Source organism: Canis lupus, chromosome 5 (assembly GCF_011100685.1).
Source record: "Canis lupus familiaris isolate Mischka breed German Shepherd chromosome 5, alternate assembly UU_Cfam_GSD_1.0, whole genome shotgun sequence".
Lineage (NCBI taxonomy): Eukaryota > Metazoa > Chordata > Mammalia > Carnivora > Canidae > Canis > Canis lupus.
In genome coordinates this window covers 51,429,044-51,453,799 of record NC_049226.1, presented here as the reverse complement: position 1 = coordinate 51,453,799, position 24,756 = coordinate 51,429,044, and the positions used below count along the sequence as shown (strand labels likewise).

Below are 24,756 nucleotides of genomic sequence, written 5' to 3'. Positions count from 1 at the left end.
ACTTGATCTAGATAAGGTCAACAGGGAAATTTCCCACAATAAATGACACTTAAGGAGAGACCCAAAAGAATGAAATGGGTTAGCCAGGTCTAGAGGGAGGTGAGGCTGATCAAGGCAGAGAGAAGAGCACATGCCCATAGCCTGAGGTAGAAAGAATTTAATGTGTTACAGAAATTGAAAGAAGACCAGTGTGGCTGAAGGCTGATGAGCAAAGGGAATGAGATGGAGGTAATCACAGTGGATGAAGGTGGGGTAATCCAAGGGACTTGTGGACCGTTGGAAGAGATTTATAGTTTTAAGTACAATAGAAAGCTGACTGAGGATTTCATGCAGGAAAACAATAAAATTTGCATTTTCAACAGATTTGAGTCAAGAATGAGGAAGAGGAGAAGGCCTGTTTATGTCACTGCCTGTTTACTTATTTCCCCCAACAAAAATCATCTTGAGAGCAGAACCCCTGTTTTATTGAGTCAAATGCTTGGACAGGGCCTTGCTTCTGGTCCATGTTTGTTAGATAAATGGATTAATATCTAGCACCTTGGATATACCTGTTTAAATTCAGGGCTATGAAGTACTTTACCAGGAAGAAAGCCATCCGGCTATTGGCCAATCAATATGGACTTCAGGTGATATGAAGAGAAAACTTACACCCCTCTCTGCCAAGTTCCCTTTTTAAGGATGTGCCCCAGCAAAACTGGGGAGAGAGAAAGACATAAAATCCAGGCAATAGAGGATTCTATCCAGAAAAGCAACAAAGAGCATTCGCCTGAAGGCAGCTATGCAACAAGCCCAGAGAGCAGTCTAGTCTGGAGCTGGAGGACAGAAGCTTCTGGAAAGAGATCTCCAACTTGGAACAAAGAAAGGAGGTAATGAGATCAATGGACTACCCAGTATGAGAATGTTTGAAAACAGTAATCAAAGGGTAGGTAGATGGACGTTCTGATGAGGAGTTTGGAAAAAAAAAATTAAAGAACTGTATTACATAGTCATTATAGTGTAGACTCTGATTTTTTTATTTAACTATGGGACAGGTGGGGCATGGGAGGCTGGTATAAGGAATGCCAGATGTTTAGATCATAATTGACAATACATAATGTTTAAATTTGGTAGAATAGGAGATAGTAAAATAAACATATTATTTAGAAATATAGAGGTAAGTGTCTGGTGAGACAGCTCCATGGGACAAATGATGTTGCCTTTGGAATATGGAACCAAGGTATGGTGAAGGGCTTGCTGTATTTCATTAGAAGCCTACTAAAAAAAAAAAAAAAAAAAAAAAAAAAAAAAAAAACTATGTGCCTGTATTAGTTTGATGAAATATTTTAAAAACCAAGTGAACCACTGATTTACGAGAAGACTTTCAGGTGAATCAACTTCTCATCTAGCTACCTGGAAGCATACTTGTTCATTTGGAGACCTGGCTTATCTTGCCGTGTTTATTTTGGCCCAGGGAAGTCATTCCTCTGACTCCTTGCTTCTTGTTTAGAAGTGAAGGGAATGTCAAGTGACCACTTTTGGCTAATGACAGCAGCCCCTGTGAATGAGTGTCTGATTTACTTGTGTCTAATCTTGACAATAGCTACCCTTTGCTATTTTTTCTCATATGTCTTGTCTCTCCACATCAGTTCAGGTTGGTCCAGATCATTTCTTTTCACAACCTATACTATTCCACAGTATAGATAACCTTCATTCATTTAATCTCCCTTTACATTTCACTCGCCACCATTTTATTGTTTTGATCCTTATAGCAACCTTTTGGCAGAGATACTACTATCCTGGCTTGTAAAGATGAAGAACACAGGCTTAGGCAGTTAATTCTTTGGCATCAGCCACTGACATGACAAGAGAAGCTTGACAGGAAATACCACTATCCAGAAACAAACCCAACTCCAAAAAGTGCCCCTCACTGGGCATTGCCCTTGGCCACTGGGAGCTGCTTTACTCCTTCCCAGCAGTAGCCAAGGGCCAATGCCTGGCTGAGGCAGGGGACAAGGGTCCAGTCCTCTTTGCCTCCATTTGGACAACCCTGAAGAGTTGGCTCGAGTGCAAGCTCACTGTAGTATCTGCTGAGGGCTCAGATGTAATCACCCTCTGGTTCTGCCTCCTCTCTGCCCAATCCCACTGTCCTCATTTTCTTACAGTTGTATTTCCTGAGAGCACCTCCCAATCAACCTTGTGCATACAAACTCCTGCACGGAGGGTCTCTCCAGGGCTCTGAGACTAAGACACTACTGTTTTGGGAGTTAGGTGTCTCCTTTATTTCTTTTTTTTTTTTTCCTCCTTTCTTTAAATAGTCCTTCCTATACACTCTCTTTACATTTGTTCATATCATTTACCAATATCTTATATAGTAGTCTGTATTTATTCATTATTTGCTTTGTTCTGTCCCCAGAGCATATGCTCCACGCAGGCAGAGGCTTTGTTTTGTTTTCGGTTGTATTTCTGGCACCTAAAACAGTCCTGGCACTCCTTAACAATAAAGGACTTCTGGGACACCTGGGTGGCTCAGTTGGTTAAGCAACCAACTCTTGATTTCAGCTCAGGTCAGGATCTCAGGGTCATAAGATGGAGCCCCATGCTGGGCTTCACACCAAGCATGGAACTTGCTTGAGATTCTCTTCACTCCCTTTCTCTCTCTGTGCCTTGCCCAGCTCACGTGTGTGCGTGCCCCCCTAAAAAATTAAGATAAAAAAATAAAGGATTTCTAAATTCACTGAATAATTGATTCCTTTGGGAGTTTTTGAGACATCATAGAGAAGTGGGTGAGATCATGCTCTTCAGTATTAGACAGACTGCTCTATTTCAACCCTGTTACCAAAGGTAACTTTGGGCAGGATTCTTAACCCATCTTAGGCTCAGTTTCCTCATCTATAAAATATGGTAAATAGGACCTACATCCCAGTGTTTTTGAGATAACCAAAGGAAATAATGTACACAAAGCCGATGGTGTCTAACTCGAAGAGTTTCTGCTCTGAAACATGTGAAGTGATAATTATAATTCTGAACAGATTTCTGAAGAAAAAGGGTAATTATAAAAAAAATCACAATTCTAAATTATTTTTCTAGACCATTGTGTTAAAATACTGGGAGAAAATACAATTAGGCAGTAATTATCTCTCCAACCTGCTGCAGGAATATTTTCCCTAATTACAATGTAGATTTCATTAGCTGGTTCTGCAACATTCAGTCCAGGACACAAAAAGCTCATTGGACAAATTACCACCTTGTGCTCACTGGGCACAGGGCCCTTCATCTGAGCAACAAGAGCTCTCCAGCCGTATCATCATCATTTGTAGCAGCCTGCAATGATAGATGTAATTTGGGAAATCTGGAAGTTGGAGAACTGGTTTCAAAGCTGGGTAATACAGAATTAAGAACATAGAAGGAAGGTTTGACTTTGAGTCCTTGTTACTTCATCTGCTGGCCATGCCAACTTGAACAGGAGACCTATCCACCCATCCATCATCCACCCTCCCATCCATCCATCCGTTCAACCTTTTCTCAGCACTTCTATGTAACAATCACTGTACTAGACCCAGGAGATAGGAATGAACAATTCCAGCCCCCAAGGAGCACACCCTCTAGTGGGAAAGAGAGAAAACAACTTCATGTCCAAGTAGGAAGCATTGGAGTTGTGTGGAAATGTGCCTAGATGGGGCCTAGTCCTGTGTTGGGACCAGCGAAATCAGGTGAGGCTTGCTGGAGAAATTGATTAAGTCAGTCAAAATTCCAGGCAGAGAGAATGACGCATGAGTAGGGATGGAGAAATGAGGCACATTAGCGAACTCTGAATAGTTGAGTAAGACCAGGATAGGGATGCCAGGCAGAGAATGAGGGCCATTAAATGCCTTCTTAACCTATGCTAGGTATTATATACTAGGCACTGGGGATACACAGCTTAAAAAAGGCAGGATCCATACTATTCAGAAGCTCACAGTCCACTGAAGGCAGCAGAAAAGTAAAGAGGCAAGGAAAAACCAGTTCTACTGGGGCTTTGACAGAGGGCTCAGCTGAAGGGCTTTAATCCAGTCTAGAGTAGAGAGTCAAGGCAGGCTTCTAGGTAGAAGGGATGTTTAAATTTTGAAAGTCACACAGAAGACATGGTTGGAACCGGGGGACGTGTTCCATATGAAAGTAGAGGAGTATATAGGCCTGCTGGGTGGAGCTCTGTGTGTTAGGATTCACCAAATAGTTCAATATGATTAGAACGAAGAGTACACGTGTGTGCATGTGCATGTGTGTCTGTGTGTTGGAGGCGGAGGAGAACTGGCAAGACATGAGACTAGAGAAGGGATAGGGGCACATCCTAAGAGTCTTCTAAGCATCTGTGTTGGACCTGGTGCAGAAAGCTTGGTGAGCCTTTGGAAAATCTTAAGCAAAGTACTTACATGCTCAGATTTGTGCTCCATCAAAACAAAACAAAAACAGAACAAAATGCATCTGGCTGTAGTGTAGAGGGTGGAGGGATACCTACGGGAAGCAGAGAGATTACTTTTGAAAATGTTCTTCTTATGAATTCACTTCTCCCAGGTTCGGCCATAATGGGGAAGACAGAGAACCATGTTGAAGCAAAATTTTTAACTGTAAGGTCCATTTCTTCTGTCGAGGTAATAGACTAATAATCCCATGGCTTTATCTACTGCTTCGGGGTGTATGATGGTGCAGGATCTATGAGCATGGGATTTTCTTAGTTTCCCAGAGAAGGCAGGATTTCCCATGAGGTGTGATCCAGGAGCACTGGCAATGGGAAGCCCATCATTTCCCATCCTGGCCTTGACTGAGTCTGTGACTTGAACAAGTCACTTGTCATCTCTGGGTATCAGTTCTCTCACCCAAACATGAGGATATGGAACTAAATTGCTCCTTAGGTTCCTTCCAGGTCTGAAACCAATACCATGATAGCTTGGCGAGCTGATTTTAGAATCCTATGGATCTTGGTATGAATTCTGTTTCTGCCACTTCTGGCTGGATGACCTCGGATAAGCTGCTCCTTGAGCACTCGAAGGCTAAGTTTAAAGTGGGGATAATAGAACTTCCTGCATGGCTATGGTGGGGATTTAATGTGACATTGTACAAAAAGTGTTTAGCCCTGCATCTATAAATGGATGGATGCTATTATTATAAAATGCCTTGATGAATGAAAATGGCTGACCTGGAGAGACCTTAAAAAACAATGAAATTCACCCCTAGATCACACAATGTCAAGGAACTGGACAATGAAATGTGTCACAGTGTTTGTAAATGCATTGATCTGGGCAGTGTTTTCTGAGGATTGGGCTGGTGAACCTTACAGGGCTGGGATCATGGTGCTCATCCACCGTGACAGAGCGCCCTCTGGCGGTCTTGGAGTCAACGTTTTCATTAAGATGATTGAAGAGCAGATGTGGCTTTGTGGATTTATAAAGCAAACAGCAAGGATTTGTGTGTTCGTTAATCTTAGATCAAGCTAATATAGCTAATCTTAGATAAAGCTAGTAAAGTGTCATTAATTATATCACCTCTAATAGTAATTCTTTAGTCAACTTTTCCATAAAAGTCATGTTCCAGGCATTTATTAGATCTTGCAGTTCTAAAAGACAAAATTACATTTTAAATTAAAACATAAATTATATCGAACGTTTGAATTGCACATAAAATCTTCACAGTAGTTCTTTGTGCTATGAAATTGAAAATAATTTGGCATCACTCAAAAGGACGGTGCAGTAGCAGAACTGGGGTTTTCTCAAGGTGGCCTGGCTGCAGCAATGGGCTGTGTGACTTTAGGCAAGGTGTTTCATTTCTGGGGACCTGTTTCTTCATCTTAGGATAGAGGACTCTAGGCCCGAACGTTTCCAATGTCTTTTCCAGCTCTCAGAGTCTTTGATTTGAGGGAGAAATGTTTTCCATTATCTTTTATCTTTTTATCTATTAGGACTCTGGCTTCAAAGAAATTTGATGTCCACTTTTCTTTATAAACCGGGGGTCTCAAGCACAGTATGTAAGGCCCATCTGAAGATGAATTTATAACATTCCAGCTATCTGTAGCAGAAATCACTGGTTATTAACAAAGATTCATGTTCTCCTTCCATCGGGTAAAATTTTGTGCAGAAGCAACACCCCAAAAGGACTCTGCTTAGAGTTCCTCTTTGCATCCAGGGGGGACCATATGATTAGTTCTTGACCAAAAAGTTATTAGCCATAAGTAATGTGTGTCCTCCAAGCCAAGGTAGGTAAGTATCAAGTGTGTTCCCCCATTCCTTCTCATTCCCCTTGTCCTCAAGTAGATGACACTTGGGATACGTGGAGTCACAAGATGACAGAGCCACACGGAAAAGTACGTGGGTGCCTGAATTACCTACTGGAGATGTGCTGCCCAGGAGAGCCACCCAATCAGAACACCTGCAATGGACTCTGTGTGAGTGAGAAATAACCTTTCACTATGTTGAGGTGCTGATAGTTAAGGGTGGTTTGGCATAGGAGCTAACTTTAATTATCTCAACATATTCTCCAACTGCATGATGCTGAGATCTAACTTGAGGCATTGTATCAAAGCAAACTGATCTCATAAAAGCATGTTCTCGCACTCTCTCTAGGAGAGAGGTGGAACTAGCTTACTCAGTGTCTGTTTTCTGGTTAGGAGAGCAGTACTGCTCTGAAAAACGTCTTACCAAGATTTCCTTTGAACTATTCAATTTTGTTACACAAAATGAGTCTGATGTAGACAATCTTCTGGTTATGGGTGGGCACAGGCGTTGCAATTACTGCTGAGTCATATCTGTCAGGTGTTTGGGAAAAAAACAAAGTTCAATCACCGCTGATCTAGAAAAAAATGACTAAGCAGTTAAACGGCATTCTGAAACTTTCCAGTTCTTCTGTATTTTGAAGTGACCTTGTTAATGGGGGATTCGTGGGGAAGGTGGGAAAGGAATCACTGATTACGCCTAGTAACAGGTATTGGAGTTATTCATTGATAAGTCTTGTTTTTGATAACAGGAAAAATATGGGAAGACAAAAGCAAGGGTCTTTCTAAAAAAAATTGTGTGATTTTTAAGTAGGCTCCATGCTCGAAACTACAACTGTGAGATCAGAACTGATCAAGAGTCAGATGTTCAACCGACTGAGCCACCCTGGAGCCTGAAAAGCAAGTTTTTTACTTAGCTATATCTCTGCAAACACTGACAATATTTTATTTAAGCTAGCCTTCTAAAAAAAAAAAAAAGCTAGCCTTCTATGGGAAGATAATTGAGACTCAGTGATGTAGAAACACATCAGCGACACTAAGAAAAACCAGTTACAGTACAAATAGGATTGCAGGATGATGTTGATGTAGAGTTATTGGCTGAGTATGATGCGGGTCACAATCAGGAAAATTACAGCAAATGTTTAATAAGCAAGCATCCACACAAGCTGCACAAAGGAATGAACTTCTAATGAAGTAAATGTCTTGTAGAACTAAAACTCTTAGGATTTTATTGTACTTTGCCACCTAAATCATATCATTTAGGAGCCTTGAGTTCAAATTGGTTCTGTAAACGAGATGATAAATGTGGCTGTACTACTCTGAGGAAAATTAGCTTATAGAAATGGAAGATTTTTCTGCAGATACTAACAACATTTAAAGGGTACATAGTTCTTGATCTGGCATCTAAACTTCTAGGAATCTCTTCAGAGAAATACGAAGTGTGCAAGAAAAAAGGAATAATTTTTCATAGAAAAATGGAAACCTCTAAATAAGGTTCATCAATAAAAAACTGATTGGATCAATGATGGCAAATCTGTACTGTAGAATGCTGTGTACCTCTTGCCAAGAATGAATAGATACTTATGTGCTGTTGTAGGAAGAAGTCCTCAATGAGAGGACAGAAACTGAAGATGTATAGTATGACCCAGTAGGTCCTTGTTATGTTTTAAATTGATAGTGAAACAGGGGCCCAAGGGTGCAAGAACACCTGACTCCAGGTTCCTCAAATAGATCAGGTTTGATTGGCCACTCGCCACTGAAAAAATCCAAAGGCAGAGAAGTGGGTGGTGGTGAAACAAGAGAGGAATTTATTTCTGTGAGACCAATATCAGAAAGGTAGGCAGTGGACGAAAGTTACAAAGACTGTCTCCAAAGTGCTGGAAAGACTTCTAGATTTCTTTCAGGAAAATATGAGACAAAGGCAGATGGGTACATGCAGCCCGGGGAAGTAAAGGTCAGGTTGATCTCTTCCCTAGGGTCAATCACATGAGGTCTTGCTGGTGTCAGGGCAGTCCCCGTTAGTTGAGGGGGTCGTTTTGGTCCCTATCAGGGGACACTTTGCCCACAGGGTCCTTTGCCTGAGTTAGGAAATGAGCTGGAAAAAAAAGAACTTCATTAATTAGGAAGTGCAGACTGAGGTCAGAATGGAGGTAGTTGATATCTTCTTTTCAAATCCCTACCGTGAAATCTCCATTCCATTTCTACGGAAGGAGATGGGATGACAACCATATCTTCTCTAGCTACTTTCTGCTGCCTGGGATGACGTAGGGGTTTAGGAATGGAACACTTTGACAGGTAGAGGAACTTCATTTTAGGAATTTCTCCCAAATAAGCACTAAGGGCATCTCTAGGCTTGTGTGAATAGCACAGGCTCCCACCTGACAAATACTAAAAGTCAAACAATCATCACAAGAAAAAAGCACAAGAAATATAGCAATGCTTAACAGCATATTTCCATTAGGAAAGAATCTAATTTAGCCAACTGCAAAAAGGATCTAGAGCTAGGGCATCTATAGTAGTGATGTGTTTGTTTAAATCTTTCAAGGCTTCAGTTACATTTTTTGAGTAATTTGGAATATATATACAACATTCTGTTTTAATGAGAGCACAGCTTCCTCTCTGGGCCACAGTCAAGATATCGAGGGCCATTTGGTGGGGAAGAACTATGGTTTTCGAATTTGTGTGGTTTCATCATTTAGAAGGGTGACTGTGTGCTGGGTTTGGTTAAAGGCGGCTGCTGTATGCTTGGGTAAAGTCTCTACTTGTAATTCTACACCAGTAGAGGTGGCTCCTCCAACAAATATGGTTAAGGGATAAGACCATCAAGAAGCCTTCTTTGCCTCGTGTCTAGCTAGCTTTTAACAGTATCCCAGTTACAAGGAATCAGTGGCAAGTGGGAGATGACTCATCTCAGGAGACATGTGCATCCCCAAGTACACCGTCCAATCCAATCTTCCATCCATTATTTTCATGAGTCCATAGTGAACCCCATAAAGTAGGGGTATGCACTGGCTTTTAAGGAGTGATTTTGCCATCCGAGCCACATAGGATTGGTCAAAGTTATAGCTGAGTTACACAGTCAGTTGTTGGGGGAATCCATCCATCGTCCAGCTGTTGAAATAATCATATGCCTGTGGGGTCCTTATATTATCCCCACAGAATAAGGGAGATTGTCTATACATGGGCTATTGTAGCAATTTCTCTGAGGTTTATTTACCTCAAGTTATCTAGCTTAAGCAAACAATAAACATTCAAAGACCATCAGAACTAGAATCTAACTTCCACAAGGGTGTGTGTTACTGAGACATCATTTTTCTAAAATCACCCTTATTTCATCAAAGATAGCCAAATTACGACTAATTCGTTTGTAAAACAAGTCCAGTTTTACCAAACTTGGCCTAATTTTTTACATAAGCAGAGCAAGAATGATGATTTATGATACAAGTTCTTTTTAAATCTGCTTTGCTGGAAATATAAAGAATTTCTGATTGAACTTTTAACAGCCTCTCAAAGCCAGAAGCCACACCAAATACTTGTCATCTGATTTGCCTGGAATACCTATAGATTTGGGTGAATTCCTCTTCTCAAGGTCCCCCAGAATATCCTTAGGTTCCTGCACCTGCCGGGAAGGGACATTCTTTACTCAGCAGGTAAGGCTGCTGGGAACTCTGTAAGCAAGGTATCAGGCCAACATTTCAAGAGGGCTCTATTGGCTCCATAAAGTCAACCTTCGTTCCTTAAAGCTATCTGGTCATGTCTGCCTATGCACATCTCTGTCAAATATGACTTTCCAGTCAAAGCCTCAGTAATACAAGCAGTGTTTTCAGTGGTGTCCTACTACCAGGAGAACAGATTCTTTTTTATTTTTTTCACCTCATTAATTTTTATTTGTGTGTGTCTTACATAATAAGATGGGTTTTTAAAAATTTTTTGCACTTTTTTTTATTGGAGTTTGATTTGCCAACATACAGCATATCACCCAGTGCTCATCCCGTCAAGTGCCCCCCTCACTGCCCGTCACCCTAGTCACCCTAACCCCCTGCCCACCTCCCTTTCCACTACCCCTTGTTGGTTTCCCAGAGTTAGGAGTCTCTCATGGTCTGTCTCCCTTTCTGATATTTCCCACTCATTTTCTCTCCTTTCCCCTTTATTCCCTTTCACTGTTTTTTATATTCCCCAAATGAATGAGACCATATAATGTTTGTCCTTCTCTGATTGACCTACTTCACTCAGCATAATACCCTTCAGTTCCATCCACATTGAAGCAAATGGTGGGTATTTGTCGTTTCTAATGGCTGAGTAATATTCCATTGTATACATAGATCACATCTTCTTTATCCATTCATCTTTCGATGGGCACCGAGGCTCCTTCCACAGTTGGCTATTGTGGACTTTGCTGCTAGAAACATCGGGGTGCAGGTGTCCCAGCGTTTCACTGCATCTGGATCTTTGGGGTAAATCCCCAGCAGTGCAATTGCTGGGTCATAGGGTAGCTCTATTTCTAACTCTTTGAGGAACCTCCACACAGTTTTCTTTTTTTTCTTTTTTTTTTTTTTTCCACACAGTTTTCCAGAGAGGCTGTACCAGTTTACATTTCCACCAACAGTGCAAGAGGGTTCCCCTTTCTCCACATCCTCCAAGGAGAACAGATTCTTTTTTTTTTTTTTTTTTTTTTTTTTTTTGGAGAACAGATTCTTATTGAACTTAGCAAATAATTATAATTGCCATGAAAGAAAGCATACTCGCTGAGAGTTTCTAAATTCTGAGGGTTGAGGTAGGGGGAAAAGTTAAATGTTTAAATTTGTTTACGAAGGAACATTTTCTCATATTTCTGTAAATCATAGATATCTTAAGAGAAAAAGTTTCCTTAAATCTGGAATCTGGGAGAGCAAACATTAGAGAATCAGCAATGTTTCAAGAGTCACAAAAACTATAATCATTTCCTCAATTCATTCAACCCATGTTACTAATTCCTGTTCTGTTTGAATGCAGCTTTCCCTCTAGTTCTCGAAATTCTTACTCAAAGGCAGTTCTCTTAGTTTAAAAGTATCAGAAAACTGTATTTGTCCAAAGTCATTTTTATGCATCTCCTTGATGAAACACAGTTTTCAAGAGCATCAGAACAAGAACTATAAAGGACAAGACTCAACAATGGGCTTGGTTAGAGATCTGATGAGACTTCATTATAATGCAGTTGACAAGGTAATCCTCTTATCTCTATGACACACATTTCAATAATCAGAATGTCAAGTGACCTTATATCAGAACATATTAAAACTTTAGGGATTTCATATAATTTCTAGAACAGTTACAGCATTTACTCATACAATATAACCCAGGAAGGTTTATCAACATTCGTTTAACATGCTTCCATGTAACTTAACATACCAAATAAACTAGCCTAATTAGTCAAAAAGACTACATTTATAATTTGAATCTTGGGAAGTTTATTAAAAACCTCAGAAGGTTTTTAAGGACATGCTTAAATAGGATTCAGATAATTATAAAACTCAATATTTAATTATTTATTCAAGGTGGCATTAAGAGAGATTGTAAAGGCAGATACAGAAGGTCACACAGTTGTTCGCAAAACTTAGCTCTTTCAATGTGGAGAAGTTTTAACTTTAAAGGAATCAACAACGTGGTTTGATAAAGACAATGTGGTTTTCTGGGCAGATAAAGAAAAAAATTTGTTTACAATTTCTTAACAAGTGCAGACCTACAATCTAAGAGGGAACTTTGTCTTTTTAATAGAGAGAAAAACCAAATCCCAATCTTATACTAGAGTGTTTTTTAAAAAAAAATCACTCATTTCAAATCTTGGTTCTGGCAATACATACAATTCTTTTCCAATGATTCCCCTTCACAAACCTTCTACAAATTTTTCATTCATGAATTTTTCATGCATTTTGTCCTTAGCTTTCTCTCTCTAAATAATCAGTCTTTTTCTAGGACAAAATTACTTTCTTTTCAACAAAAATATATTCCTGTTCTTCATGCCTTTCTTATCAAAAACATAGCTTATTTTCCTTGCATACAAGGTTGCTTTCTTTATCATTTTCTGGCAGTCCTGATTACATTTATCAGAATTTTTACTTAGAACCTTAGTTTCCAGTGCAAACTAGCTAGTGAGTGAGTGTATACTATTACACCAGAATTCTTTAACTCAGTTTATGAATACATTTCCTAATTTCTGGAAACATGTGCTTCTCCACAATAGAATCTTTCAATTACGCATAAGGCCTACTGCAGCGTCTGGGTTCTCTGTAACAAGAAGCCAAAGCCGATACAGCGATGTTTAGTAATTAATATTTCAGTATTTTATCTTTTTTTAAAATAGAAGATAGTATTTTTTTTTTATTTTATTTATTTATTCATGAGAGACACCGAGAGAGAGGCAGAGACACAGGCAGAGGGAGAAGCAGGCTCCATGCAGGGAGCCTGATGCGGGACTCGATTCCGGGTCTCCAGGATCACACTCTGGGCCAAAGGCAGACACTTAACCGCTGAGCAACCCAGGTGTCCCTATTTTGTCTTATTTGGAAATTATTTAAATAATTACTGAGTTCAAACCCATTTGTTATTTAACCTAGCAAAACTTCAGTTCTTGGTTACCAAAGATGTTGAAAGCTATACACCTTTTTAGTCAACATACTTGCTCTTAACAATTACCCATGAAAGCTTTATGAGAGAGACAAAATTATCCATCATTTTACATCAAATTGCAACAGATTAAATATGAGTTTAATTCAGGTAGAAATTGATAACTGTATTATATTTGATGTTTGATAGCTCTGAAAGGCACGCCTATTTTAGTTAAACCAGCAAACTTAAATTAGCTTTAATGATGATATGTCACACCTGTGTCCAGTGTGGGTCAGTCCCTCTACTCCCCACTGTCAGTTTTACCTGGGGCTCCTGTGGGGAAATCTCATGTGGGCAGTTTGAGCCCATGGGCCCCTTCATGCTGACTTGGGAGGTGCTTCAGTTTGAACCTCAAAAGGAGATGGCCTGACAGCTTGGGGTGCTTTCACTCAACACTGATGGTAGGAGGAGCAGGAGGATGGTGTAGGAGGCCACTAAGAAGCACCGGGGGGTGGTGCACACACAGAAGGAGAGGCCAGGGTGCCACTGTCGAGGCTGGAGGTGGACTCAAAGTCTGGACTAACACCCCTTCATCTATCTAACACCCCTTCATCTATCTCTGTCTTCCGTCTCTCTCGCCTTCAGAGTAGGCTTTTACTCCAGTTGATTTTCAGGTCTTTGCACCAAATTATTCAAATTATTGCACCAAATTATTCAAAAATATATCCTAGTGCACTTTCTTGGGAAAACAAAAAGATTCCGTCTTCCTAGGCAAAAGCTCAGAAAGAACACAGAAGAAACACAATTATGGCTAAATGAAGCTCAGAGTACTGATGTTAGCATTCATTCTGCCCCAAAAGTCAGAGCTTCACTGACTGAACCAAACGGCTTTCCAGAACAAATTGGGAGAGCCAAACAACCCTCCCTGCCAGCCCTCACACCACCACCATCATTTGGAGACAACCAGATGAGAGGAAGGAATACCAGAGAGCCATTCGGTGGCCGTCTTTCCTCTGAGCTTCGCATCCATGGGCCAGGCAGTGTTAGAATAAAAAGTCCTCTTCTTAGTCGTAGGGTTATAACTAAAGGTACACCAGCCAATATTCTCCCCAGAGGCCTTCGGGAGGGGTTAGCATCCCCTATCTTGTACACACACACACACGCACACACACACACACACACACAAATTCCAACAGAGATCTCCCCAAGTGCATACCCTGGCTTCCCGTTTATCTCCCTCCCACCCATTCCTTTCCAAGGGCACCTTCACAAATTAGAACAGCCCCTGCCACAACTCAAGGAACACGAGCCTGAATAAATGGGTTATGAAAACCTGAAATAAATGGTTCCAAAGAACCCAAGAGCAGGGAACCATGGAAGGATGGGTTCCAATGTACACCTGTGGAGGGAACTTACCAGGAGCCAAATTCCTAGGACCTGCTTATTCTTCAACCTGTTTCTCTGCTTCACCAAATGCAGGTAAGGCAGTTGATGCAGTTCAGGGCAAAGTTGCAAGAGAATCTTTGCAACAAAATAAGTTTCAGCAGCTGCCCAGGACTTCCTGTCCTCTGCATTCGGGGGAGGGGGGACATTCACCACAGGAGCTGACTCTGACGACCACAGCCACCTGCTGGGTCAACAGCTGTGCCCTGGTGCACCGCCCACACCAACCGCTCCGTTGGTGGGGGGACCCCAAGGAGGCTGGGCAAACTGAAAAGATAGTTCCACGCTGGCTTGCCAAGAATTGCCAGGTCCCAAACGGGCCTGGTTCAGCCACTTGCCGACAAAACTCAAAGGCAGAGAGGAGTGGGGGTGAAACAAGAAAGGAGTTTATTTCAGCGAGGCCACCACCGGGAAGAGAGCCAACTAGTGGCTCAAAGTCTGTCTCCAAAGTGAGAAGAGACTTCTACTCCCAGGTGTATCAGGAAAACGTGGGGCTAAGTGGACGGGTACAAGCAGGTGGGCAGTGAAGGTCAGGTGGATCACTGTGTCGGGGCCAGTCATGCAGGCTCTTGCTGGCTCAAGGCAGGCCCTGTTAACCAAGGGGTAGTTTTGGTCCCTATCGAAGGATGCTTTGCTCACAGCATCTTTTTGCCCGAGTTGATAAGCTGGGAAGAACTTGGTCAATTAGAAAGTACAGACTGAGGTCAGAATGGAAGTAGGTAAAGTCCTCTTTCAAGAGGTTTTGTATATGATAGGAAAAAAGACTGGGGAGTTAAAGACCGGTGAGTTAATTCTGATCTTAAGATGAGATTTTCTTTCACTTTATAGCTTCTGTATCCTTAGTTGCCTCAATGTGAATTACCTAATGAACACCTCCATATACCCTACCCTCTGGCCAAAGACTCACCATTCTCGATTTCCCACTTCTTATCTCCGAACCTGTGCTAAGGTCACCTCTCTGAAACATCTTTCCCCAAATGTCGCTTACCAAACCCTGCCAGGATATCTAAAGATGAGGTCTTCCAAGAAATCGATCTCCCTGCTCACATTCTAGAGAATTATTTGTCTAAACACCTATTGCCCTTGAAGTCTTTACAGGCATTTATAATCCATTTCAGTTTGTATCTTAGTGTCTTACCTGTCCATGTTGGGTTTTATGTGTTTCCCACTTACTAGGTAATAGGCTTCTTGTGGGACAAAAATCAAGATTTACTCATCTTTGTGTCCCCTACAAAGCTCAACATAATAAGACATTCAACCAATGTTTGAATTAATGGGGCATATTTGCAATTCAATGTGTATGCTGCTAAAACTTAGAAAGACATCAAATGATTCACCACCACTTTTTCTCAGAATTTTATTTATATAGAATCTTCAGAATGTTTCCCTTTAATTTTTATCACAAGCTAAAAATCTCAAAGCTTAAAATCAGATATTTTATAACATGTCATTGTTTAGTACAGGGAGAAGAGTCCAACCATTTTGAGGAGAAGCTTTCATAACTGTATAAACAATATTTACAATATTATTTAATATAGATTTAGACAACGTGGCATCGTATTTAAATGTACAAAATAGTTTATGTCATATATTTTAATTATAGAACATTCCAAAATTCAAAGTAATAAAAGAAATCCATCAACACTAATAACATTTGGGGAACAATAGCAATAGGTTCATCGATAATCACAGTAAACTTATATGATACATATACATAATACACAATTTACAATTTACACATCAAATACACAAATTCAAAGATCTATGACCAGTCTATTTAAATCATGCTGGATTCTAAATACTATTTTATAATTCATAGCTTGAAACAAATGTTCTGTGGTAACCTATGAAACAGGAGTACAAACTATGAAATCCTAGTTAACATTCTTCTTAAATCCTAAGAGACTACTCTAGGAAACCTCAAAGACAGCACATAAGGCATTTTTCCCTGAAATTAAAATTCTTATGAATATATTCATAAATATATTCAAAGGAAGAAAATACAAACAACCCAGATATCATGAGTTAATTTTACCTTCTCAAATTTAGTTCAGTACAGAGCATCTGGTATAATCACAGCTTCTCTGGGAAGTTTTGATTTTCTCCTGATTTAGGGGGCTAACATATTTATTCTCTGCCTTTTTCCACAAAAAATTTAAGGTGGCTAAAAAGATTCAGAAAATGCCAGAAAGCACAAATTACAGGGCAAATGAAAAAAACAGAGAAAACAGAGTTTTGAGGAATAGAATACATAAAACCATTTAAGAAAAGGTCAGAAATTTAATTAGTTAAAGTATGTGACATTATTCTCCATAGTGATTTCCTGGAAATATTCCAAATTTTATATTGATTTGTAAGAAAACTATTTAAAATTGCTGGTAAACTGAGAATACTGATCAAATTTTGTATTAATCATGATAGAGATGATGATAAAAATGTGCTTTTTCCTTTGTGCTTGGATGAAGTAAGTTTTCCTAAATGCCATGATGTAGGACTCTAGACTTAAGTCTCTTACTGTTGGTAAAGGAGAGTGTCGATAAAAAAAATATAAAGTTTGGGTGCCCTTATTTAATTTCTACTGAGAAATCCATCCACTGAATGCCTGTTGATGACCTGAGGATTGACAGCTGTATGTCAGGTGGTCAGATGTCCATAAGTCTCTTTATCCACAGGTAAAGCATCAATCCTGAAGCATCCTGCCATTACATCACTTCCTGCAAGTCTTCCAGCTCACCTCGTTAGGACCCAGCAAGAAAAACATGACCAACTGAAGAGCAGGAGGCCTGCACAGATTGGCCTGTTGACACTGCAATCACCCTGTTGCCCAGACAGCTGCAGAGGCTCTGACCCTGCTTACTTAACAGTCTGCACATCACAGACCTCACCTCTACTCCTGTGGGGGAGGAGAGTTTTGGAGAGAAGGCATGGAAGCATTAATCAGCTTCCATGAAATATGAATGGGTCTGTTCAACTCTATCCTTCTAGGTCCCGCTTTCAACAAATGTTATATGAACCATCTTGTACCTATGTGCCAAGAGGTAAGAAGTAGAGGGAGCGAGTATAAAGTGGGAGTGTGTTTGAAGGAAATGAAGAAATAAAAGGTGGTAGGATATGTGGCAAGAGCTTCACAACTACAGATTAAGGATCAGACAAAAATATCCACTTGAAAGCTAAAACTAATCACTGTGTATCTGTTTTTTTTTTTTTTTTTTTAGGAGGATGATTTTTCCCAAGCAACACTCTTTAAGTTTTGGTCATGTCAGTGAAGAACAAGGTTCAAGTCTATAGATTTAAAGCCCCAGGAACTGCAATATTCTTGGTGGTGATGGCAAAGCTACCCCAGGGTTTGTGAGATAAGTTTTACAGGCGACAGAATCATGACTGCTATTTCTCCAGTGATACCCTTGAGAATATAGGAAGGGCCACCTTATCTTTCAGGCACCATGCCTCCAGCCCACAATACTTTTAAGGCCCATAAAAAATGTTTTCATCTTTTAAATTCAGAAGGAAAAAAAAACAATCTTTTAGATTGAGGACATGTTTATATATAGTATTAGACTCATTTTATATAAATAAAATTGTAGTGAATTAATTTTTAATTTTTTATGGAAGACAACATCTAAGAAGGCAAAAGTGTCTAAGTCCTACATAATGTGGGTTTGAAGACCGTTCAAAGATAAAATAATGGAGGGATGAGGAGAGTCTGATCTTGTTGATCTTATTCCACTGATTTTTCTTTTTTGCATGTTACTTTGGGATTAGATTTTTAATAGAGCTCAGTCTAATACTGCGAAGTACTAGTGTCCATTTCTACTAGTCAAGCAAGAAAAGAAAAAAATTAAGTTCATTATTTTATTGTCATTGTGCAGTCTTAAGAATCAAATCAGGATGAAAAGATCTGGATGTTTTCAGGTCCTGTCTCCACTCCAGTAAGCATCACCTGAGGTAAGTTTCCCTTTGAGTCTCTGCCCCCTGAACTTCCTATGTTAGTTACACTGCCCTCAGTAGACTTCCTCTGTGCTTCTCCAGCACCCTGGCTCTGACTACCCTAAGCAGCCTAAGTTGGCAGTGACAGGAATGTGGGTGGGCACTTGCAATTTCAAAAGTGTTTCAAGAATATGATAAGAGAAAAAAAGAAACAGGGAGAATGAACAATGAAGGAGAGAAGGAAAATATCACAGATTATAATGTTCTAAAATTATATGGTCCAGGAAAAAAAAAGGGGGTAAGAACTTATACTAAAATGTTAACCTGTGGTTTTTTAGATAATAGGATTTATATATTTTTATTTATGTTTCTGTTTTTTAAAAAATATTTTGAGATAAATGTACTCTATCATCAAGAAAAAAAAACACTCAGTATATATTATTTTAAAAATTGTGCTCTCCACACTCTAAACTCCAAGGATTACTGTCTTCAAGTTCTTCACAGTATGGCTTAGGTTAGAAAATATGGTTAGTTACTGGCACATAAGGGATCCAGATTTGAGAACAGAATTTTAAACAATTTCCATTATTTTCTATCACCCAAATTAATCGATATTATAGGGAAATGTCAATCAAGAGAGTTAATTCATACCAATTTCTAGGATATGTTCCCAATGTACAATGAGAAAAACACATTAAAAGGAAGAAATACAAACGAATCAATTACTACGTATCATAGAATCAGACTTTCTGTGCTCGGAAGGAAAAACAAAGTCATAAAACTCAGACCCAAAAAAAAAAAAACAAAACAAAAACTCAGACCCATGGATTACAGGTGAAGGGCATGAGGTCCAGACAGATTATGTGATGTTATCACTTCCAGAGAGTGAAACCAGTAACAGAATTAGGAGGAGGACTCAGGTCTCCTGACGTTGGTCTACAGCTCTTAACACCTCTACTCCCAAAGGTAATTGCTTTATAAATTATGTTTCATTGTTTATCCTAACTACATATAGAGAAATGCATTTTAGACCTGGAAGGATGTTAAGAAGGTAAGTTAGTTCTCAGTTATACAAGAACTTAGGCTTAGAGAAGGTCAACTTATATCCACCCCTCCCTTTCACCCAAGTCACAAGGTTGAGCCAAGACCTAGACCATCTAGATCTAGCTCACTACTCCCTCAGACACTGTCATATTCTTCCATGGCTAATGATTACTACCAAAAAAGGTAAAAATACAGAATCATATCCAGGTAAGATGTAATAAAACTATTATTAATAAGAGTGCTTGAAGAACAGGTATAAATCAGTTCTATGGCTAACAGAATAAACTGAAATCCATTTGAGTAAATCAGGCAGCATGATTGCTAATTTTACTTGAAAATGTACTTAAATGTAAATCACAATCTTAAGTTTTGTTGTTTGAAGATGATGTAAACAAGGCCTTTCAGTGTCTCAGGTTCGTATATCTGAAAGTAAATTACAAGTGTTATAATTCTCTAGAGCAGAGTTGGAAGATAATGGCCAGCAATCCATTTTTTGTGAGGCTCACGAGGTAATAAGAATGGTTTTTACATTTTTAAAGGATTATAAAAAAAGTATAAAGCAGAATATCTGATAGACACGGTATTTGACCTGCAAAGCCTAAGTTTTTGACTAACTGTCCCTTTACATAAAAAGTTTGCTCACTTCTGTTCTAGATTTAGAAAGTATTTGAAACTGGGCTAGATACGTAGTATGTCCTGGAAGGCTTTTTTGTTTTTAAAATTAAATATCTGATTTAATATTTAAGTGTTATTATAATTTGCCACTTTCTCCTGATAACAGGTAGTAGGGGAAAAAAAATCCAATACGAGAGTTATGATTATCCGTGTCCTAATTAAATGAGGTTTCATCACACATACGAATATAAGTGGACATATAGTTGAAGCTAATTATTTTATGTATCTGAAATCCATATAAAATGTTTCAGCTAGCTGAGAAAATGGCATATCCTGTAGTATTACTGCTATAAAATAAAATGGAAACAAATAGCTATTAACTGAAAAACTGGCAATTTGATTTTCTCCTTTGGGTTTCTTCTCTATGTTTAAGATTTTCTCCTTATGCCTCCCCTGGCCTCCTACAGCTTGTTGTTAGATTTATTATATCGATAGTTCTCAACCATGTTAATTATCTCGGTGCCATCCATCCATAGCTCATTTGCAACCATAAGCAAATCTCACCAAAGCAGATGGAAAAAAATGGAAGTACTCCTAATGAGACAGAGACATGAGGTACCAAAATTTGGGGAGAAATAAATATTAGAGATACATTCCATTTATCAACCTGAATACAACAGTAAAGCAGACAGCCCTTTGGTCTCCTGCACTGCTTACTGGCCATGGCTGGTCTGCAGCACTGCAGCAGACCCTGCTTCACACAACACTCTGATAATCACTGTATGAAAGCCAGTCCGTATCTCTTTGTCACATCATTTATGTGGCAAAGTTTCGATTTTGTGAGCTAGAGAAAAAATATTAAAGTTGTGCCACTATTAGCAAAATTACAGTAATTTCAAGGATATTACTTTGAAAGCATGATCACTGTATCAAGATTAGAATGTCTTACTTTAAAATAATTACATTAACAGTTCCTTTGTACCCACAGCACAGTTCTCTTCAGCCACTCCATTCTCCTGCTTGCTTTTATAATTGGAAAGGAATAAATTTTCTATTTGAGTTAAGAATTCTTCAGCAATGAAGCAATTAGTCACTTTGCTCAGAGTTTTCCTCAGACACTCCAAAAGCTAGTTGGAAAGAAAAGTTTTATATTTAAAATACGCAAAAAGTATAAGAGGGTTTGCATTACTATCATTATTGTATCCCTTTCCAAATCTCAAATTTTCTAATGTGCAAGTAAGAAACAGTCTCCTTAACCGTGGCTGGAGATGTATTTGTGATGAATAATCAGACAGCCAGATGCAGCAAGTCACTGTTGAGAAATGCTTAGGTTAGTTCCTTTATGATCTTATGTGAGGAGACAAACCTAAGATTTTAAGTGTGATGTTTTCTACTTTGGACAAGTTTGTGACTTTCCTTCTTTTTTCTAAAGTTACATTTACACAGCAAAATAATCCTGTAGAATAAAAATCTGTGTACATATACAGGACTTGACAACTTCAAAATTAGGATGCTAGAGTTTGATTCCTGAAAAATATGCGTATTAATCTTCCAACAGAACAAGGAGAAAGCAGCTTTAAGAGAGGGAGTAAAAAAATCTAAAAAGAAACTTAGTATGTTTAAATTTTCTATTCTCAAACTGTTACCAAAAAAATAAAAAATAAAAAAGATGTTGCCAGTCTCATGGTCTTTAACTCTTTATACTCATAGAAACAAAACAAGAAGTGAAATAGAAGAATTCAGAACTCTTACTTCCTACCAGAAAGTTAAATAAAATGACCACTTACATGTAATTATTAGATTTATTCTACCATTCTTAAAAATGATCAATTGTTATGCCTAAATGGAAACATGGCCTTGAATTTAACAAAATGAGAAAAGTGTTCTCCACTACATACAATAATCTGCTAAGAAATTTATTGGCCAACACAAATTTATTCTAAAATAATATTATTTCTATAAGCAAGTATGGGCAACAAAACATATTACTAATTATCTCTTAGAAATTAAATTTTTGAAAGGAAAAAGCAATAAAAAAATACACAGAAAATGTATCTACAAAGCATTTGGCATCCTGGGAAAACACATCAAGATGAATAGCTTTAGAATTCATGAACAATAGAACCAATTAAAATGAAGGCAGCTTACTTTCTGCAAACAAGTCAGGTCAGAATCCCGGTGAAAGATTTTATCCATAGGGACACTGCTGTTGGAAGAAATATGAAGACAAGCTGATGAAACAAATACCTTAAACTAATCAGTTTTGTAATAAACTGTCACTGATGTCATATATCATAGTTTTATATTTAACTTGGGTTTTCTCTAAAACATAATTTAATGAGAAACACTGCAGATGTGCAACCATCTCCAACCACAGTACATACCTATGGGAGAGCCGGTATTTTTCTATTATCCATCTTGTCTTTTCAAACACTAATCCCCACTGAGGTTCTTCCAGCATCTGTTGTACTTCAAATTTATAAGGTAAACCTAGAAGAGCATAAAGAGGCAGACAGACTATCACCAACTATTTCTTAAGTCTGCAATCTCCTTTCAATTACCTAAAATCCTCACCCTCTCGACTTGGCAGACCAGCTGAACAGCACTTTAAACATAGTGGGCATTCATTAAATATTTACTGCCTGGCTGAACCAGGTCCATCAAGCACATTAATGCCAAGCAATTAATAATAATAAAGAAAAGTAAAAGTACCATTTGCATGACAATTAAATGTAAGGAACTGAGAGGCAGGATGATCACATAATTTATATCCAAACCAAGAGACTTTTGAGTGAAAGGGGGCACTGTTAAAAATTGTCAGAAACACGGGCTTAAACTGACACTGAGCTAGGCAAAACAAGACATTCCATATTCCAGTGATTTTTATTTTTAAATAGGTTAAGCTTACAGCAATGCTATAAGGTAGGCAGCATTATTCCTATTTTACAAAGAAACAGGCTGAGACCAGTGAAACAACTTGTTTAGGCTGGGGAAATTGAAGAGCCTGGATTTTAAACCCCAGCAAGTCTGCCTGGCTTCTGAGCCCACACTCACTTTACCTCCTTATAGGAGTTAACACCAGTCAGGAAATAGGATTAACTCTGGAGAAGCAGCAACTGCACTAGAGTCAAAACTGTCAGGCTAAACTCTGGAGGAAAGGAGCCCAAGGGGTAGATACCATGCACACAGCTAGAAAGGAAAAATACCAAGGATGAGCCTATCGGAAATTTCTCATATATCTTTCAAAATCTCCCTATAATTGTATTTGCAGTGTATTAAAAAGAAAAGCTCAGGTGATTCATTACCAAAGGTCAATACCATAAAAATAATAGTAAAATTTACATAATGCTTACTATATGGCAGGCTTACGGTGCTTTATATATGTAAGGCCACTTTAAACTAGCTACCAGTATTATCCTCTATCCCTGCTTTTTCTGGGGCGGGGGAGGGAGATTAGGACACTGAGTCACAGAGAGGTTAAATAACCTGTTCATCAGCATATATATATAATTATGAAGAGGCAGAGCCAAAATCTGAACCCAGGCAGTCTGGCTTAAGTTTGTTATTAACTTTACAATATACTGCCTCTCAACTGGGTTTTTGTCAATATAAGGCTTTTTAAGTAAATACAATGCCAGCAAATCAGAAGGCATGAAGAAAATGAAATGAAAAACACCATGACTAACTTCCTTGAAAAACAAGCTTATTTTGTCAATGTGTTCTAAAAAGCACCCCTATTTTTTTCATGTGGATCTTTTTTTTATTTCTCAATTCTCCTCCATTTCACTTTTTCCCTCCAAAAACTTGAGAAGAGTGACACATTACAGCACACAAGCTATTAAGCAAACTCCTTTTGGTGATATTGATAATTTACTTGAAATGCTCTGATTACTTACTAAGCTCAGACAACAGTATAATCACAAGTTCCTATTGAAGATCTATTATTTGCTAAGCACTTGATATACTAACAACAATTTTTACAACTTCCCTGAAAGCAAGGAAATAGTTTTTTTAAAGATTTTATTTTATGTATTTGAGAGAGAGAGAGCTCACACAAAGGTGGGGGGAGGCAGAGGGAGAGGGAGAAGCTGAGTCCCTGCGGAGTGTGGTGTGGTGATGATGAACACAGGGCTTGATCCCAGGACCCTGAGATCATGACCTTAACCAAAGTCAGATGCCTGCCTGAGCCACCCAGGCGCCTCAGCAAGGTAATAATTTTTTCTCATTTTACAGATGTGGCAAAAGGGAATGAGAGGCTAAGTAATCTGCCCAAGGTAAAATAACCAATAAATGTCAGAACTGGGATCTGAATAATCTAGGCAAGCAACTCCTACTCTTAATGAGAACCAAAAATAAGAATAAAGAATGCATTTTCAGTCTGTGCTGGTGAAAAACTGTAAAAACACACACACAAACTATTCAGCTTTGTTTGGTATTAAGAGTATTTTTCTAAGTTAAAAAAAAAAGCACTAAAATCAGTACAAATTTCTTTTTGTGCTGAATATTTTTAATCCATTAAAATATCAGAAGAAAACTAATCACTAAGTATATTTTTTGCCTATTCCAAGTACAGAAAATGCTTATCCATTAGAAACATTTAAAAGAGAACATGGCTATATACCTAACAGGAAAAAAGAGAGTAGGACAGGAAAGGCAAGGAAAAGAGAACCTAAGTTAAAAGTACTGTAACACAAGGTATCCCATGGCTTCTTGAAAATTCTTGAACCAGAATGTTTCCAAATAAGAGCACAGTGAAGAACCTAGGATTAAGACCTAGTAAGCAGTGTTAAGAGGCATTTAAGAGACAACTCTGCCCAATAGAACTTTCTGCAATGATGAAAATATTGAATACTGTGTGCTGTCTAGTGGTACCTTATGAGAGCATCCAGTACAGTTCCCTCTCATCCTTTCAAGTGATTCCT

General features: G+C 38.7%; 1 protein-coding gene and 2 long non-coding RNA genes across 4 annotated transcripts in view; 1 reads left to right on the top strand and 2 right to left on the bottom strand.

The window, feature by feature from the left end:
- LOC111095943 overlaps positions 1-2,411 on the top strand; it is a 30,054-nt gene extending 27,643 nt beyond the window's left edge. For both annotated transcript variants that reach the window (XR_005359710.1, XR_005359709.1), the window contains one exon: positions 363-2,411. This is a non-coding gene — a long non-coding RNA (uncharacterized LOC111095943). The remainder of the gene's footprint in view (positions 1-362) is intronic.
- Positions 2,412-8,005: 5,594 nt separating this feature from the next.
- On the bottom strand, positions 8,006-14,470 carry LOC119872024. The gene is made up of 2 exons (XR_005358903.1): positions 14,222-14,470; positions 8,006-8,315 (listed from the first exon to the last, which is right to left on the bottom strand). It is a non-coding gene; the product is annotated as an uncharacterized LOC119872024 (long non-coding RNA).
- A 1,121-nt stretch (positions 14,471-15,591) lies between these two features.
- MYSM1 (Myb like, SWIRM and MPN domains 1) overlaps positions 15,592-24,756 on the bottom strand; it is a 42,845-nt gene continuing 33,680 nt past the window's right edge. The window contains 3 exon segments of the mRNA XM_038537395.1: positions 15,592-20,961; positions 21,983-22,040; positions 22,219-22,324. Of these exon segments, the coding sequence (XP_038393323.1) occupies positions 20,794-20,961; positions 21,983-22,040; positions 22,219-22,324 (332 nt within the window). The 3' untranslated portion in view covers positions 15,592-20,793.